The sequence below is a fragment of the Protopterus annectens genome, chromosome 14.part0, assembly GCF_019279795.1.
Source record: "Protopterus annectens isolate FY-2018-M chromosome 14.part0, PAN1.0, whole genome shotgun sequence".
In the NCBI taxonomy this organism is placed as follows: domain Eukaryota; kingdom Metazoa; phylum Chordata; order Ceratodontiformes; family Protopteridae; genus Protopterus; species Protopterus annectens.
This window is the reverse complement of record NC_056748.1, coordinates 335,570,014-335,587,900: the sequence shown is the minus strand read 5'-3', so window position 1 is coordinate 335,587,900 and position 17,887 is coordinate 335,570,014. Positions and strand designations below refer to the sequence as shown.

Below are 17,887 nucleotides of genomic sequence, written 5' to 3'. Positions count from 1 at the left end.
AATTTCTGGTTCCTGTCCACTACATACACCATTTCTTGTATTGCTTTTCCAAATTTGGGATAGCCAATTACTTATATGTTGTATTTCAAATTTATTTAGGTATCAAATATGGTAAACATAATTCTCTAGATCTCAGATTATAAAAATATAGGGTGGCATTGTTCAAAATTGACTGCACATAGGCAACTGAAAAGGAACTGGAATAAATTCAATGTTCATCATTATTTGCCCAAAAAATCCTAATAGTTATATAATAAATATGACTACAAAGACTGCATATTATAAAAAGCAGTGATTCCAAATATCAGTTATAAAGAAAAAAATAACACTTAGCAAAAGTTTAAAGAAAAGACTAAGCAAAGCTAATGTCTTCACTGTGTAATGCCTTGTACTGAGAAACACAGAAAAGAGGTGAAACATGCCAAGTCGACAGCTAGTGGGGTTTGACTTTATTGGCCTAAATGCATCAGTAAAGACTTAAAGTGAAAGTAAAAAGGCATGAGCATTCAAACACCATGTAGCTGGACACTGGTATATCCTTAAGGGGTCATTTGCATATATTCCATGGCCCTTCACTACAGCATGTTTAAGGTATTAACACTGTGGACTCATCTTAGTATGCGGACACAAATTATATGAACCTATCTTTTCTCAACAACAGTGACATTATTCAGCCAAAGTCTAAGGTTTTCCAAGTATATACTCTCCTCTTTCATGTATACATGATTTTACTTTCAAATTCTGATCCGTTATAAATTTGGTATTCGCAGACTACACACACTACATTAAAGATTTTTATATTACTTTGTCTGTCAAAATGAACAAATTATATTACATTTTACATAAAGTATTTCCACTCCAGATTTTTGAAGTCAGTCTTTAGTGTGTATTGTCATGATTTATTTCTACCTCTGATCTTTTAATTTATGTTAAATGTTCAAAGTCAGTCTCTAAAATTTCACAAAATGTTACTTCACTTAAATAAATGGCTATTAGAGCTACAGTTCAATGATTCAGACAGTTATAAAAGGCATTTCATAACTGTATGTATTGTTTGTGGGAATGTCACACCATCATTAACAAGCATTTTACCTTGCATACCCTATTGTGGATTGCTTCCTGAAGTGTAGCACTAGCTCTCTTTATATTATGCAGCTATAATACAGTTTCAGGGAAGTGAGCATTAACCATTATGACTTACGGGGTTCAAGAGTAAACCAGACGTCATGCATGCCATATGAGCCCAGTTTTTCATTAAGACTTATGCCGATGATGAAAACATCACACATTAGCCTGTGCCATTCAAAAAGTGTTCTCTCTTTCAAACTTTATTTATACAAAAAAAAAAGTTACAGAATATACGATGATGTTTGTTTTATGTGATATCCATCAGATGATAAAAAACACTTTTGGTAATCTATGGAAAATATTGGATCTGCAGAATAATTTCTGGTAGTAATGAGCCAATAGTATGCCTCATTTTACTGCTTTAATTTAAGGTAGCTCCAGAAAACCTTCATCGGTGCATGTTTTATATAAAAACTCGCGTACTGCATACACTTTGTGCAGGCTGCAACTTCATACTAACAGAAAATAATATTAAAATTGCTTTTCCCAAACCTCAGACATTTGAATAATTTGAAGAGATAGCATTTTAAAAGCAAATCCAGAACTGCATTGCAAACACTGACCCACGCAATGGAAGACACAGCCGTTCTATCTGCATGCATTCAGTCTCTCAGCGGTGCCAGAGACGGTACCCCGGCTTGCATTCTGTATGCAGGCTAAAACATATACCATTATAAAATGTTCACTCCTCGGTTTCATTGCTATTATCAAATGCACTATATTTAATCAAAGCGTTGCGTGTATTGTACACCTACTGGTCAGTAATTACGTAGCATGTCAGAAGATAATCCTGTCTTGCTAAATTCATGACCTACTGAGAGGGATTTACACCAATACATACATGATTAGGACTGTGAAATAAATGAAATCTGGATATTCAGTAAATGAATGCTTAACTTTCTTCACTAGGATTCAATGAAACAAGTGTGTGTAAATAAAATGTCTTGTATTATGAAGCGACTAGTCTTTATATTTAAGAGATATTACTATAAGACACAAGCAGGAAGCCATTGGTAACAAAGCTGCTAGGCATTCATTGCAGTGAGCTATGAATCAAGGCTGCGCTTCACGCTACCAAACTAATGCTGCTGTTTTGGAAGAGGCTGAACACTATCATCTAGTGAGCTGATGCAAAAGGTCGTTTGCACTCAAAATTCCGCACCTGGACATCATTAGCAACTCTATTGCTAAATCGCACAAACATATAAGCGTTTTCCATCACTCTCGATTCATAGTCTGTCGGTTATTATCATTAAGGCGCCCCCGTTCTGTACATCCATTTACTATTTTTTATGAAGATGCTCAACTTCAACAATATTATTTGTGGACCTTCTTATAAAAGGTGTGTGACGTGAAGTAATTTATTTTCATTGAGAACATTAAGTGACGTGAAGTAATTTATTTTCACTGAGAACATTAAAATTACTATATTAATTTCTGCATAACAGCCACCACCCCCGCCAAAAAATATATATATCATATTTCACATTCCCAGAGGCAACAGGTATTATGCAGCAAGCAGCGAAAAGTGCACAGGCAATGTACACCTCCCATGATGTGGGGCTTTCCCTACGGCAGGTGGTAAACTTTAATACGCGTCATAGAATTAACAAAGCATAAGTGGGAAATCCTGAGTCTTTACTAAAGACTACAGCCAATCTTGGGAAGGGAATATCAGCAGGCTCTACAGCCAGATCACTTGTTTCTAAACTGCTTCATAATGAGAACTGGTTAATGCTATATTTTATTATGCGTGTACACAGACAGCTTCACTACAACCCACCACTATATATTGTTATGTATACAAAGCTACTGTTTACAAAATATAGTTAATGATCGTTAACCTTGTATACTCTGTTCTAATCATCTTACACACCTCAACTGCCCAGGATCTGGCAGAATGTCGAGATGTTTGTCTGTTCCTCTTAAAAATGTGGCTTTCTAACAAATCAACGGGGACTTAAGCCATCAAATAATATTTGATTTTCACATTCCATATCCTTCAGAAAATGTATGCTAATGCAAACGTGCTATTCTTGCAACTTCCAACTTTATAAGAATAGTATTTTAAATCTCTCTGATGTTGGGCCTTTGCCGACGAACACCCCCCCCCCCCCCAAATCTTAAGAATTTGGGAAGAATGGTTAATAAAGCTACTAAAGAATAGTGTAATTACATGCCTCACACACAGCAGGGCTACTTCTAAAATACTGCTACCAGGCATCTGGACAGCCGACAGAATCAACAATATGTGAATTAATTAGCATTTACAGAAACATTTCAAGGTTGTCATTGTGGACTATAATTCTCATATTCCTCATAAAATTATGAGCATAGATCTCAACCTTCCATGTCCAAAATGAGGAACACTAACCCTCATAATGTGGAACAAATGGGCAAAATGGGGAACACATACTAATGGCTTACTAACAACTTCAACTAGGAAGGTCATAGGATGGTTAAACTATGCTGGTTTTACATATAAAGATCTTTTACTGAATTAATATGATTAATTTCTATTTACAATGGATTTCACTTAAAAAAATCCTAACACTTAATGTGTAACAGTCTTTCAATGTGAAACTTCGAGGAACATGAACTTTTTAAGACCCCAAATGAGGTACGTTCCTCGTAATGAGGTACACTTGAGAGGTATGTAAAAAAGGAGATTAAGTGCGACAAATGAGTTACGTCCCTGAAAACGAGAGACAAAGAGACGTACACTCACACATGTGCATTGGCTCGGGTATATTTCTCTCATTTTAATTGAGTCCTGCCTGCTCGTTATTTGTCTTTGAATCCCTGCAGAGCTAACAGTGCTGTCAAATAGGATTTCCAGCTCTCTGATTGGCTGGTTTGGGGAACCCATTGTATAATACTTGCAGAACCCACCATAACACGTACAATAACCTAGAATTGGGATTTCCCCAAGTTTCCTTTATACTACATGCTTTTGCTTTTTCTTCTATACGAGCACAACCTTTCTTCTTACAGCTCCTTTCTACTACCTGATTGTCTGAAGCTACTATCTTTTATATCTGCAGAAAGTATCCAGTAGACTTAATACTGGCAAGGGGTTAAACATTCATCTTATTCTTCTAACCATATTTCAAAAAGACTGTCCTGATAATATCAAACTGGTTCATAAACATAAGAGACGGATTTCGTAAGAAAATACATAACCACGGCATCAAACTTCGAGTTAACAGGGTGCTGAAAATAAAGGAACCCCCCAGACTACTGTACAGTGTATTGAGCAAAAAAAAAAAAAAAAACATCTGCATAAGTAGACTACATTACAACACGCCTTGCAGTCTAACCACGGTCTACACTCGAGGCAAGCTGCTTCAGCTCACTTTGTAACAATCTCATAGCAATAGAACAAATAACCACCTCTTGCAAATGTCACCAGTAGTCTGGAAGCAGAAAAACAGAAGGTCCCAGTAATAAACAAAAAGGCTGAGTATGCAATAAATCCAGAGTCGTTTTGCATTGCACACCACATACAATGGGCATTCAGAAAACTTGACAAAGTTGAACTGGAAAAATCACACAAGATATGAGGCCACTTACATAAAAACTCCAAACAGAAGAACTCGTATACCAATCTCCAGTGCCAACTCTCTCATGGTGGTCCTGTGGGGATCCTTGGGCGACATTATTCACGGCTGCTTTCACCACTTAAGGCTGAAGTCCATCTATTGAAACACCACCACTATGCCTTTTCTGCCGTTGTGGCTGCTGCATTCAGCCATGCAGGAGAAGACATCAAATGGCTAAAAAAACACCGACTTACGCTACTGACTTTTATAAATCTTAACAGCGAATGAGGAAAAAAGACCCCCTTCACAAGGGAACAGAGATCCCTGGTTATTTCTGTGCAACTGATTTTTTTCAGCTATAATCGTGCCTATTTACAATGTCAGGTAGAGAAACGCGTGAAAGGTAGAGGCTGCCCTTAAAATGCCGCAGGTAGCGCTTTGCTTTTCCACAGTTCCAATTCCCACTCCACTTTTCTCTTACAGGCAATCAGATAGAAACTGCGTCAAGGCAGTGTTGTGGGTTTGTACGGCTGGCACCGTAAACGAAAGGTCTAATGCTGTGAAGTTCACATTCATCAGGTCTGCATCATTATTTATAAAATAGGGAGCGATAACCCATAAGACACAGTGGCCTTTGTTTCAAAAATAAATTCCTAGTGTTTGTGTTTCAATTTGCTCAACTTGGAACTGCACTGAGTGGTGTTACTTAGAACCTTTGGGTTCGTCTGTCTCAGCTTAACTTTCTGTCTAGCTGCCTGTCCCTTTAAAACGCAACAGACGATGCTTTCACTAGAAAAAAGGCAATTACATATTTTTCGCAGAAGAAAATGTTGCACCATTTAGAAGCCCAGCTGTTGTCGCTTTTGCAATTGATGGAAAGCGTACTCTACAGAGCGGCACGTGGCGATCTTCAATTAGAATCCCAGAATTTCCGACGCGAGTCGGTGCTGCTGCCTCCTGGTCTAGCGAACCACACTCTCGTACAATAACCAGCAGCTGCAACTTTAAATACTAAGTTTTCGTTTTGTCATAGGGTTGCCACCTTTTCAAATGGCCAAAGTGGGACATTTTCGGTGCAAACATCAGATTTTACAGGCCGACACATACCCACGGTCAGTACAAAGGATAGAACTTAACTTTTTTGCCTAAATAAAAGCTTATTCTTGTAGCATTTTAGTTGCTTATTCTGTTTCTTATAACATTTAGGTATTTTAGATACAGAATAACTGTTTATGCAACTATTACATAAAATATAGAAAATAATTATGTTCTACAATCTCAGGACATTTGCCATTTTTAATATTTTTTGTCAGGACACAACTGTCCAAAAAGGGACTGTCCCTCGCAAAGTGGGACAGGTGGTAACCCTATTTTGTCACCATGGGCAAGTCTAAACCGGAGGAATAACAACATTCTTCATGTTGAAAAGTATATGAAATGCAAATATTTGTTTAAAGTTAATTGCAGTTGAATAAATGCTAATGTGATGTTTGCCACTGAGTCCCCCCCTTTTTTGTCCAAAGAGTGTTTGTTAACATCATTAACCAATCAGGACACTTTGTTTTACAAAGCATTTTTACAATGAGTAAGGGAATAATGTAAGCAAAATCAGGGGAAGTTGAAATGTGTCTTTATTTATTTATACTTACTGCTATTAGTTTACCGGGAAAGTGTGACTGGGTCCAAGATACCCATTTTATTTATTTTATTTTAAGTGTTAAAGTGGGAACTTCTGTAATCTTTTGTATCTTTGTTTTTGAGCTTTTCTCCCCAGGCCTCCACTGAAAACGGGTTCTTCTGGCCCAGTGGACAATCCTGGTAAACCAACTATAAAGAAATAAAATAAAATATACTTACTGCTATTAGTTTACCGGGAAAGTCTGACTCGGTCCAAGGTATCCATTTCAACCGAGGCCTGGGAAGAAATGTTCCAAGGCATACAATGACATGAAATAACGTATAGTGTAAGTTTACATCATTCACACACAGCTGAAAGAAAGAAAAAAATGCAACCTATTGTTCTGAATATTGTTTTTGAGAAATCAAAAGCATGGAAGTGAGTAAGTAAGAAATCAAGATTATAAAGGTGAGTTAGTCAGAGGATTATAGGAATCAGTTAAAAGAAAATGAGAAAATCTCAGGAAAGCGGAGAAAGGAAGAAGTAATAGACTATGTGAGAGGTTTTGGGGAAGTAGAGTAGTAAAAGGTAGTGTAAAACTTATCAGCTCGCATACCTCTCAAGTGCACCTCATTATGAAGAACGATCTTTATCTTGGGACATTAAAAGGGTCTGTCACACATTCACCTTTAGGATTTTTCTTAAAACAAGAAACATCTTTATCACTTATGATAGAGGCAATCATGTATTTGTATAAATGAAGATAAACCATGTTGACATATTTTCAGTGTCAACTGTTATACATCACTCATAATCAAGTCATTGTCAGTCAAACATTAAAAAACGCTCATTCAATTTCTGCTTTCTCTTAAACCTTATTCCTCCTCCAAAATATTCTGCATTTATTGTTCCCACAATTCCTATTGTGGTTTTCTCTTACCCTTTTCCAAATATCCTACTTCCAATAGTTTTGTCTCTGTTACCATATTCACTAGTTCTAGTACAGTTGGTTTAGACTTTGATTTACATTTTCTAATAATTGCTTTTTGGCAGCCACCAGAATTAAACTCATCAAGGCCTTATACCTAGGAAATTCCGATTCTTTGTTAACTGATATCCATGGTACACAGTATTGAATCATGTTACTTTATGAAATTAACTTATAAATATAAAGCAACACATTTGAACAACTCTTTTGAAGTTGTTACTAATTGTTCTATGTTTTGTATATTTGTTTCACATTATGAGAGGTAGAGTTCCTCATTTTGGAGATACAATATTGAGAGCTATGATCAACTATGGAATCTAACAACTTCCCATACTGTTGCTTATATGATTGATATTTAGGTCATTACTTTTAAAATGCCCTAGCTTTTTGGGGGTGAGCCAGGGTTTTGCCTTCAAAATGTTGTTATCATTAAGAAAGGATGATTATGGAGAAAGAAACAAGTTCCTAATATCACTTATTCCCAGAAAACATGTTAGCAGCATTCTCCATGTTATCAAAGTCTGGGGACTTTTAATAATTTTTTTTTTGTCTTTGATTCTGATTCTTCAATGAACAGGCATACTAAGGCCTTGAGCTTCACTTTAACCCTTCCAGTTCAGCATTGAGCAGACAGAATTTATTATGGTTTGTATTCTTCCTTACCAACATGTCACTGCACAAAATAAGTTACGTACAAGATGAGTTTAAGTTTAGCTAACGTTTTTTTTTTTCAGAACAGACAGATAAACACATTCCAGAGAGTATTGTTAGCAAACACACTCTGGGTAGGAAATAGATATTATTTAATGAAAATTACAAAAGAGAGTAATGGAGATTTCCTGTAAAGGTGGCATTTGTGGGGAAACAAAACCCATTATGTGATTATTGTAAAGCATGTACTGGCTGGTGCCATTACCTTGTTCAGGGAGGCCTTTTATCTGTTATTACTAATTTTCTCTAATTTCTGGAGAACAGTTTCCCTGCATCCCATTAAGGTAAACCTTGCTAAATCAACATGTTTTTTTTTTTCTTTTAAAGGACCACTATGGACAACTGATGAAAAAACATATATTCATACCTCACAACCTCTCAGTGCAAGAAATCTGAACAAAGACAGAAATAATGGGGGGACAAAGGCCCACAAATAGGGACATAATTTAGATATTGCTCTTATAAACTTTGGAAGTTGCTAGAATAACAGATTTTGCATTATTATGTTATTTTTGGAAGGCTGTATAGTCTGTAACTCAAATGCTTGTCATTATTTAGTATTATTTAGTGACTTCAATTTTCAATGATTTGCCAGAAAATCACAAATTTTACAAGGAATAGATGAAAAATATGAGGTAAAAATCTGGACATTCTGTGAAAACCTGTACAGCTGAGAGGTATGCATATATCTTTTATCTTGTCATGAATTAATGCACCCCCCCCCCCAAAGCTGCTTAGTGCAAAATAAGTACTCATTCCTAATCCTTGTCTGCTCTCATGGGGGCAGACATCCTGATTCCTTTGCAAAGCTAAATCTGTCCCATAATGCACAACGAGAGCTCAGCTTGTGAGAATATGTAGCCCCACCACTTGTTGTTGACTAGACTTCCATTTACTTGGAGTGGAACACCTGAAAAAAAAACTGCCAAGTTTGAGAGTTTGCAGATCATGTGTCATGGACTGGTCTGCATTGACTTTTGAATTCTTGTTCCTACTGATGTACTACACATTATCTGAAAGAAGCTTGCAAAAGTATCAACAAATTACTGAGATAAAAACAACTTTTTACAAAGAGCAGTTTTGCAGGTTTCAGTTGCTGGCCAAATTAGTCCTCCCATCTTCCCCCCTTCAGTTAGCCATAGTCCCACATTTCCAGCTTTGCTAGATTCAACAAATTAGTCAATTTTTCATGACAATGGACATCAAACAAATCAAGGCTGGTGTGCTACTAAACAGTTCCCTTGTATGTCTCTTCATTTCTGAATAGCATTTCCCACCAATTAATTCTAAAAAAAGCACTCACATCTACACAGAGTTTAGGCCAATCTATCCATTTCCTAAAAAGGGCACAGTAAAATATTCAATTGGAATTGCATTCTAGCTGCTCACATAGTTGTCTTTGCATAGTTATACTGTAATAGCACAACCTGAACCATGGTATTTAATGCTAAGCTTTACACAAGAATTCTTGGTTTCTTAACAATGACCTCCCGTGCCTCTGATGTGACCAAGTACTTTCTATTACTATTACTGTATGTAGTTAGTATTAGTCGTATACTTGTAGCCCATCTCTCATCCTCTCAGCAACAGTCACCATGGAGAAAACTTCCAAATCAGATACTTTGGAAAATAGCAATACTATTGATTTAGTAAGGTCAGAAAAAAAGACTGCTTGAATTAGCATGCATTTTCTTTAGAAAAAAAAGAAGTATTTAATTGCAATGAGTGTCATTATTTGTTCATAAGAATCCAATAGTGGCATGTCAGAGCAAAAGTAAAAGCCAAAATTAGGGACACTTGTGGGTTATGCTGAGAAGCGACTCAACACTTCTACTCATCTGTTCTCCATTGCAACTACCCCAAATCCTTCAAGCATGTGCATACTTCAAGACACGCATGTATTGGCACCAGCATCTGTAGCAGAGATACCATTCTCCAAACAGGGCACTCAAACAATGTACTGACAAACACAGGGCAATATATATTTCTCGATCAAGCAATGATGAAATAGCTGGGGAACATACTGAGCACAATTTTACTCTAAATGTCTCCAACTGACAATGCATAACATTCACACCACACTTACAAAGCCCCACCACCACACCCCACAAAAACAGCCACCCACACAACATATCTGTTGGCTTTGAAGCTCTTCCTGCCTCTCTGCAAAACACTGCTGTAATGGCTTTGGCAAATGAAAATGACTGATGGATGTTTGCTCAGGACTCCCATCCCTACCTATTGGAGGCAGTCCACTGCACTTACACAAGTGTCACTCTTAGTAGAGCAGCAAGCAGGTGTCAGTACAGATTTGCTCCATAATTCTTTTACACCACACACAGACACACACACACACCACTAATACATGGTTAATGTGGGCAAATCTGTTTGTTCAATCTCACTAAATTTGTTTCCAAACCCAGTCTTATGACACCTGCTACCCATCACCTTGTCAGCATTTGTCAGACCACAGCTGCAAATGTGTGTGTGGGGTGGGTGTGTATGGGTGTGGGCGAGCATGTATGGATGAACATTTGTTTGTGTGCATGTGTGGATGAGCATGTGCATGCACACACACTCACATTACACATGTTGGTGAATGGTGGGGCTTTGACTCCCTCACCCCAAAACAGTGCTGTAATGGCTAAGAGGTGCAAAAACTATTGGTACACATCAACTCAGGACACCCCTAAAGAAGTTGCAGCAAGCCCATTGCACTGACACCGCTACCCCAAGTAAAGCTTCAAGCCAGTGTCAGTCCAGTTTTACTCCACACTTCTGTTACTCCATATATGCGATAATTACATGAGCACACACACACACACACACACACACACACACACACACACACACACACACACACACACACACATGCTCACGATATGGATGATTTGGAAGCTTTCTTCATGAGTCTGTTGCTGAGAGGAAGAGATATATGCTACAAGTACACAGTTAAGAAAAATTACATAGAGTAATAGTAACAGAAAGTACTGGGTCACATCAGAGGCTTGGAAGGTCATTGCTAAGAGGAAACCAAGAACTGTTTTATTATTATATAAAGCTTGGCATTAAATAACACAGTTCAACAATTCAGGTTATGCTATAACAAAATAATTGTGGAAAGATAACCACGTGAGCTGCCAGAATGCAATTCAAAATGAACATTTTACTGTGCACATTTTAAGAAATGGATAGATTGTCCTAAACTCTGGATTGATGTGAGTGCTTTTTTTAGAAATAATTCGTGGGAAATGCTATTCAGAAGTGAAGATACATATGAGGGAACAGTTTCAGTGGTACACCAGGCTGTGATTTGTTTGATGTCTATTGTCATGCAAAGTTGACTAGTTGAATCTTGACAAGCTAAAAATGTGAGACTCTAGTTCATTGAAGAAGAGATAGGAGGAGTAACTTGTCCAGGAATTGAAAATTGCAAAACTGCTATTTGTAGAAAGTCTTTTTTATCTCAGTACTTTGTTGACACTTTTGCAAGCTTCTTTCAGAAAATGTATTGTACATCAGAGTGATGCCCCTGCACTGGCCCAGTAATCAAGGAGCCTCAATCCTCACCACTGGCAACAGCTAGGGGACGTACACACTGGGAGGATGACAAGTACACACACAGTAAAGTACAATTTCCCTTAAGAGCACACAGAGACCACAGTCAGTCTGGGGCTGGTTTTTCCCTCTTTCTCCAGATCTCCAGTAAGAATTCCCACTGGCACAGCTATAGGGTTGAAATCTCAGCTGACTGGCAAAGCCAGAACCTCCAGCACCCTCTCTGTCCAACCAGTGCTTCATGTCCCTGCCCAAGCAGCTGACACACACACACTCTTTGAGGTTTTATTTATGTACAAACACACACACACACACACACACACACACACACACACACACACACACACACACACACACACACACACACACACACACACACTCAGGGAAAGGCTGGCATAGTCTTACTAGCTATATCCCCTTCTGCCCAGACTATAAGGTGGATATAGCTAGTAAGACTATGCCAGCTATATCCCCTTCTGCCCAGACTATAAGGTGGTTCCCACTGCCGCCAACCACTCTTATCAGCTACTTTTAATGCCCTTAACAAATGGTGTCCAATCCTACTGTGTAATGTTACTATTAATCCAAATGGTAGTCTGACCAAGACTTGCAAGGCTATTTAGGAGTGGACTGTACAGTGTCACCAAATAGATATGCAAGTACTCTAAGAGCTTAAATATGTCTCACAAATATCAGCCACAATGATAGGTTTAAATATATTTAATAATAAATAATAAAAGAACAAGACAATACTTAGTGAATCTACACAGTAACTTCAGAGTTCAAAATCACAAAAATATTTTGAAACAACATTGCAGGACAGTCTCAAATAAATACAGGAAACATCTAAACTAATATTTACTATATTCCTGTCTATATCTAAAAGAGATACTATGCCCTAAATTGTACTTACAGCAAGGCAGGTGCAGATGGTGATGATGATGAGTGGTTGTTCATGCTAGGTCCAAGACAAAATACAAAATGCAGTCTCGCTCTATGAGAGTTCTTTAATATCAGATATTACTGCTGGGTTAACTTGGATGACATCACTTTTTGTCACCTGACTTCAGTTCCCAGGCTAAAACAGAAAGTAACAGAATTTAACATCTGTGTGAAAAATACATATCTCTCAGATGTTTGCAGATTCTGGAAGTCGTAAAACAATAAAACACTTTTACATTTTAAACCAGGTAATTACTTCTGTTTCAAGACAATACATAAACTTCTAGCTCTAGGTCTGCTACACTGAAACTGAGAGAGAACATTTATAGCATAATCATAAAGCAATTTAATTTCAACTTATTTTCTTGAAGTTTTGCAAGTTAATCCTTTTATGTTCTAGTTTCTACTGTTAAAACATACATTCACACAAGTATACAGTTTATATGCATTTCTGTTGTAAGTCAGCAGGGCATGCTGTGGTTACATTTTAGCTCAGTACATAACATACAGTTCTGTATAAATCATATAAATATTCACAAATGACATATAATTATTTACAAAATTCCAGATAGCTGGGCTGGCAATATTTCCCTATATCACAATCAGTAGGAACAACATTTGTAAAACTCATGCAGACCAGTCAATGACACATGATCTGCAGACTCTCAAACTTGGCAGTTTTCTCAGGTGTTCCATTCTAAGTGAATGGAAGTGTAGTCTGAGAACAAATGGTAGAGCTACTTTTTATCACAATCTGTGCTCATAGTGCATTATGGGACAGGTTTAGCTTTCCAAACTAATCAGGATGTCTGCCCCCATGAGGGCAGACATGGATTAAAAAAATAAATAAACAAAATTAGGTATGAGTACTTATTTTGCTGCAGTAATTCATGGCAAGATAAAACATATATGCTTTTTCTTCATTTGCCTATAGTGGTTCTTTAAATTCATTTCACTGAACCCAGAACAGCAAAAGTGCTTGGTGAAGATGACATGCCATGTGCTATGTTTGTCATGTTAATTAAGTGATACTTAATTATTTAATTTAAGAGTATTAAACTGCTTAAACATTAAGCATGCTATATAAAAAAATAAACTATTTATATTTTTAAATCTATCAAAATAAGTCTGATTAAAAATATGCATCAATGAGAAAATATTAACAATAAAGTATTTAAAAAAATGTACATTTAAATTTTAAACAAAGTTTCACATCATAAGTCTGCTTCTGGCAGATCTACAGTACGCCCTCTAAAAAGATGGTAACCCAGACACCTCCTAAAGGAAGATTCCAATTTGTATGATCTAATCTGAGATGGTAGGTGTTTCCAGAGAAGGGAAACACGATAAGCAAAAGGAATCATGCCAGAAGCTTCCAGCAAAGATACAGATCTGCATAGAGTCCTACATCTGATGATGTGTGTTACCTATTCAGGATATAAGTTTTTGACTAAATCATTGAGATAAGCAGAACCTAGGTTATGCAGAGTTTGGGAGGTGAGTATAAGAATCTTAAATACTCACCTAGGTGCAACTGAAAAAGAATGCAACGTGTAGTAGTTATAACTGTAAGCCATGATCTCACAGACCTTTGTGTGTACTTGTGCATTAGTTATGTAATGATTGTTAAATAAAAACGGCAATCCACTTGTTCAGCTAATCAGTCACACAGCTCTGTAGTACTACTGCTTTTTGCAGGTTCAGACTGGTGTGAAATCGTAACAGATATTCATTTACTACCTAGAGTTTGAGGCCTTTTTATTTCAGACAGCTCGTGTCTTGCAAATCATGTATCTCATATAATTACACCATTAGTCAAGGGTGTCTGACACTTGCAATTTGCTGAAATTATTAATTGTCACTCAAAACATAATGTATTCTTTGAGAACCGTATAATAAAATGTATCTGTTATACAATGGCAGTAGTAAAACTGTATGAAACATATATAATTTGACAAAGAATATTCAGTCCATGATTAAATCTAATTATCATATATGGTTACCATTCTTATTCCTCGGCCCTATTATTTACTTCACTGATATTCACACTACAGAGTAAATCTAAAGTAGTGAAGGCTCTGGATAGTTCAGCAGTGTCAGTTTACAACCCAGACAGTAAATGTAAGTTCTGATTAGCTCTATAACAGTTATGCTGATGAAAATAGCAATTCCATAGTAAATCTTGTAGCAAGCAGTTTCCATTTCTTCCAAATATTGCAATAAAGCCTAACACTACCTCTTTTAAATGTGTGTGTGTGTGTGTGTGTGTGTGTGTGTGTGTGTGTGTGTGTGTGTGTGTGTGTGTGTCAGAGAGAGACAGACAGAGAGTCTATTGTGGTATCAAAACAAGGCAGCAGAGGCACTTTGTCCCTAAAGTAATGGATTTTTATTAAAACAGCAGGCAAAATAATGGTTCAGTAATGCAACCTGTTCTTCAGGATGTGAAACAAAATAACATACAAACTCTGCAGTCCCCTTTATTAGTTTTGGTTTAGTCCTAAAATATATTCAAGCAGCTTCCTCTTGACTGTATTCTATGACAGAATATCTCCACACTATTTAGGCTATATCTTTTCTTTCCCCAAGTACATCACCCCTCCCCACCTAGTGACAGGTCATATTTTCTGGTCTTCAGGTCAAATACACTGACAGAAATGTGTTTATAATTATGAGCAGGTAATGTTTCTTCCTTTTTTACTACACTACTATAGTTCTTGTTATTGTTAAGTTTATCCTTCTCAACACTCATATGCTGCTTAGAATTCTCCACTTCTTGGACTTTCTAGACATAAAGTTTAAAATTCTGCACATATTGTGCATTTTTTTATAATTTCTATCTTTACTCTCTCTGAAATACACCCTTTTAATGAGTGAATTCTTCTCTTCATGTATGCTTTCTACACCTCCTCTGTTATATTTTCAGGCTGCAATGGCACTTATACTTTCTGCTTTGTAACACTTACAGGTTGCAGTAGTTTACTTTGCAGCTCACTTTCTTCTGCTGGTTCTGCTCTTGGGGGCTGCCCCACCATAGCTGTATGCTGGCATTTGTCTTTCAGTGGCGTAGGTGCTTCCTCTTTGTAACCTTAGACAAAAAATTGTACTTTTTCTAATGCTATACCTTGACCTTTATTGAATTTATAATAGTCTTATGCATGTTTCTGGTGTTTGCTCCCCTATTTTAGATTAGCCAGATGTGAATCTGGAAACTTATATGTGTGCTTGTCCTCTTACACACACAAAAATGGTCTGGTAAAAGGATTACCTTTCCATTGACTCTAGAAATGCTTAATGTTGGGAGGGTATGAATCTTTCTATTTTATAATGTAATATTTTAAAATGGGACTGCAGCAACAAGATGAACTACCTTTACAAAAACATTTTGTATTTTTATTTAAAGTTATTTGTCATGGAAGCCATGGTGGTACAGCGGTAGCGTTGTTGCCTCACAGCAAGAGGTTCTCCCATTTGATTCTCGGCTGGAGCGCCTTGTGTGTGGAGTCTGCATGTCCTCCCCATGGTCGAGTGGCATTCAAAAAACATAAGTAGAATGGGCATGCCTTCGTTGAAGGTTGGGCGTCGAGCTGGCACCTCAGCACCTTAAAAATCTGCTGCCAATCATTAGTGGACCGGAGGTCCACTGTGGCAACCCCTAAAAGGGAAAAGCCGAAAGAAGAACAACATTTAAGTTATTTGTCACACTTTTAAGTGTTCTGGTTTTGTTTTGCTTGTTTTGCAGTAGCTGTATTAATTACTATAGTGGTAACTGTTCTTGTGTGTTTTGTTTGGTGGATTTGTTTATTTTTTCCTAGCTGAAACTGTCAAGACAGAACCCTGTTGGTATTCTGAAAGTTATTTGTTCTGTGAAACTCTGCCTCCACTTCCCAGCATGTTGTCATGTCAGGTAAACAGTGCTAGAGTAGAGTTGGAAATATTGAGGTGCAGCTGGCTTTTTCAGAGACTTGCTCTTACATTTTCCTGGATTTTAACTGTGACAAGATAAAGACAATGTAAATTCAGTCACATTCAGTTTTTTAATCTAATTCAGTATTGCACTGGGTGTTTTACTATTTGCACAGCAGTGCTTTTTAAGGTGTTACCTGTTAAGGTTGTGGAAAGGTGAAATAGGTTGCATCTGTGTGCTGTATTCCCAGGAGCCTCATACTTGTTGCAATTCATTTTTAAAAATGGCATGAATGGTGCAAGTTGTTTCTGGGGAAATAATTATTCATTTATGTGTTATTTTCAGTTACCTATATCAAGATATAATGTTAGTTGTACTACACATACCTCTCAATTGTTCCTGTATTGCGAAATGTCTCTGACTGGATTTTCTCTCACACACATGAAAGTTTAACACAATACTATTGCGTATTTCGTTCACGACTCCCATGTGCACGTTGCAGTCTATCTCCATGATCTACTCCCAGCACTATCATCATTCCACCATGTGCCATCCTCCAGATATTCTCAGGAATAAGCCTTTCATCCCTCATAAACTGCACTATATACCTGCCCTACAGCCTCATACTACATGTTTTGCTCTCTTTTTTTCTCCCTCCCGTCATTCACGGTAGGCATCCCAGTGCCCCACATCCTTCACTGTGTTTACCAGTACTTCTTATCCCCTGGTCAATGTCCATCTCTTAGCCAAGGCCAGTAAAGATCCTAGGGGTGTCCTGGGGAATAGTGCTGCCCTAACATCAAGCTGGAGGAGGTTCTATTTTTATTCAAATTTACTGTTTCTTCTCTCCCTCTGTGCAGTGTCTGTGGTATACCAAGGGGCAGGCATGCAATGTGTCATCCCACCTATGGGTCAGCTCAGCCATGCCCCCACCATATTCCCCTCTTTGGCCATGGCTTCATTATACAATGTCCCCAACCCCCACTGGAGGTCATCCAAGGGTGTCCACCCAACCTGGAATGGGCAGGCTCCATCCTTCCCTGCCACTCTGTCAGTCACCTGAGCTGCTAATAAAATCCAGGTTGCCTAGGGTATAGTCAGGGTTTATCCCTCTATGTCATCACATAGGCTACTTTCATATTACATTTGCATAATAAATGAAAAAAATTAGTTCACATTATATATAGAAGAATTTAAATAATGTAACACATTTCACTTCCTCAGCAAAGAGCAACTATGTGTTTGCATGCACACACATATATATGTGTGTGTGTGTGTGTGTGTGTGTGTGTGTGTGTGTGTGTGTGTGTGTGTGTGTGTGTGTATGTGTATCTGCGCATGTCTGTGTGTCTATATGTGCATGTGTCTGCTTGTGTGTGTAAAAATGTATGAGACACAGCTTCTTTTAAGGTCATTACAGTGCTAATTTCTAATTTCATATTCATAGCTAATTTTTAAGCAGATCTATAACATTCACTAATTTCCTCTGCAACGTG

The 17,887-nt window shown here is 37.5% G+C and overlaps 1 protein-coding gene across 1 annotated transcript in view; it reads right to left on the bottom strand.

The window, feature by feature from the left end:
- Positions 1–5,719, bottom strand: part of PLPP4 (phospholipid phosphatase 4) — a 2,218,356-nt gene extending 2,212,637 nt beyond the window's left edge. The window contains exon 1 of the mRNA XM_044056071.1: positions 4,702–5,719. Within this exon, the coding sequence (XP_043912006.1) occupies positions 4,702–4,787 (86 nt within the window). The 5' untranslated portion in view covers positions 4,788–5,719. The remainder of the gene's footprint in view (positions 1–4,701) is intronic.
- Positions 5,720–17,887: the final 12,168 nt, after the last annotated feature.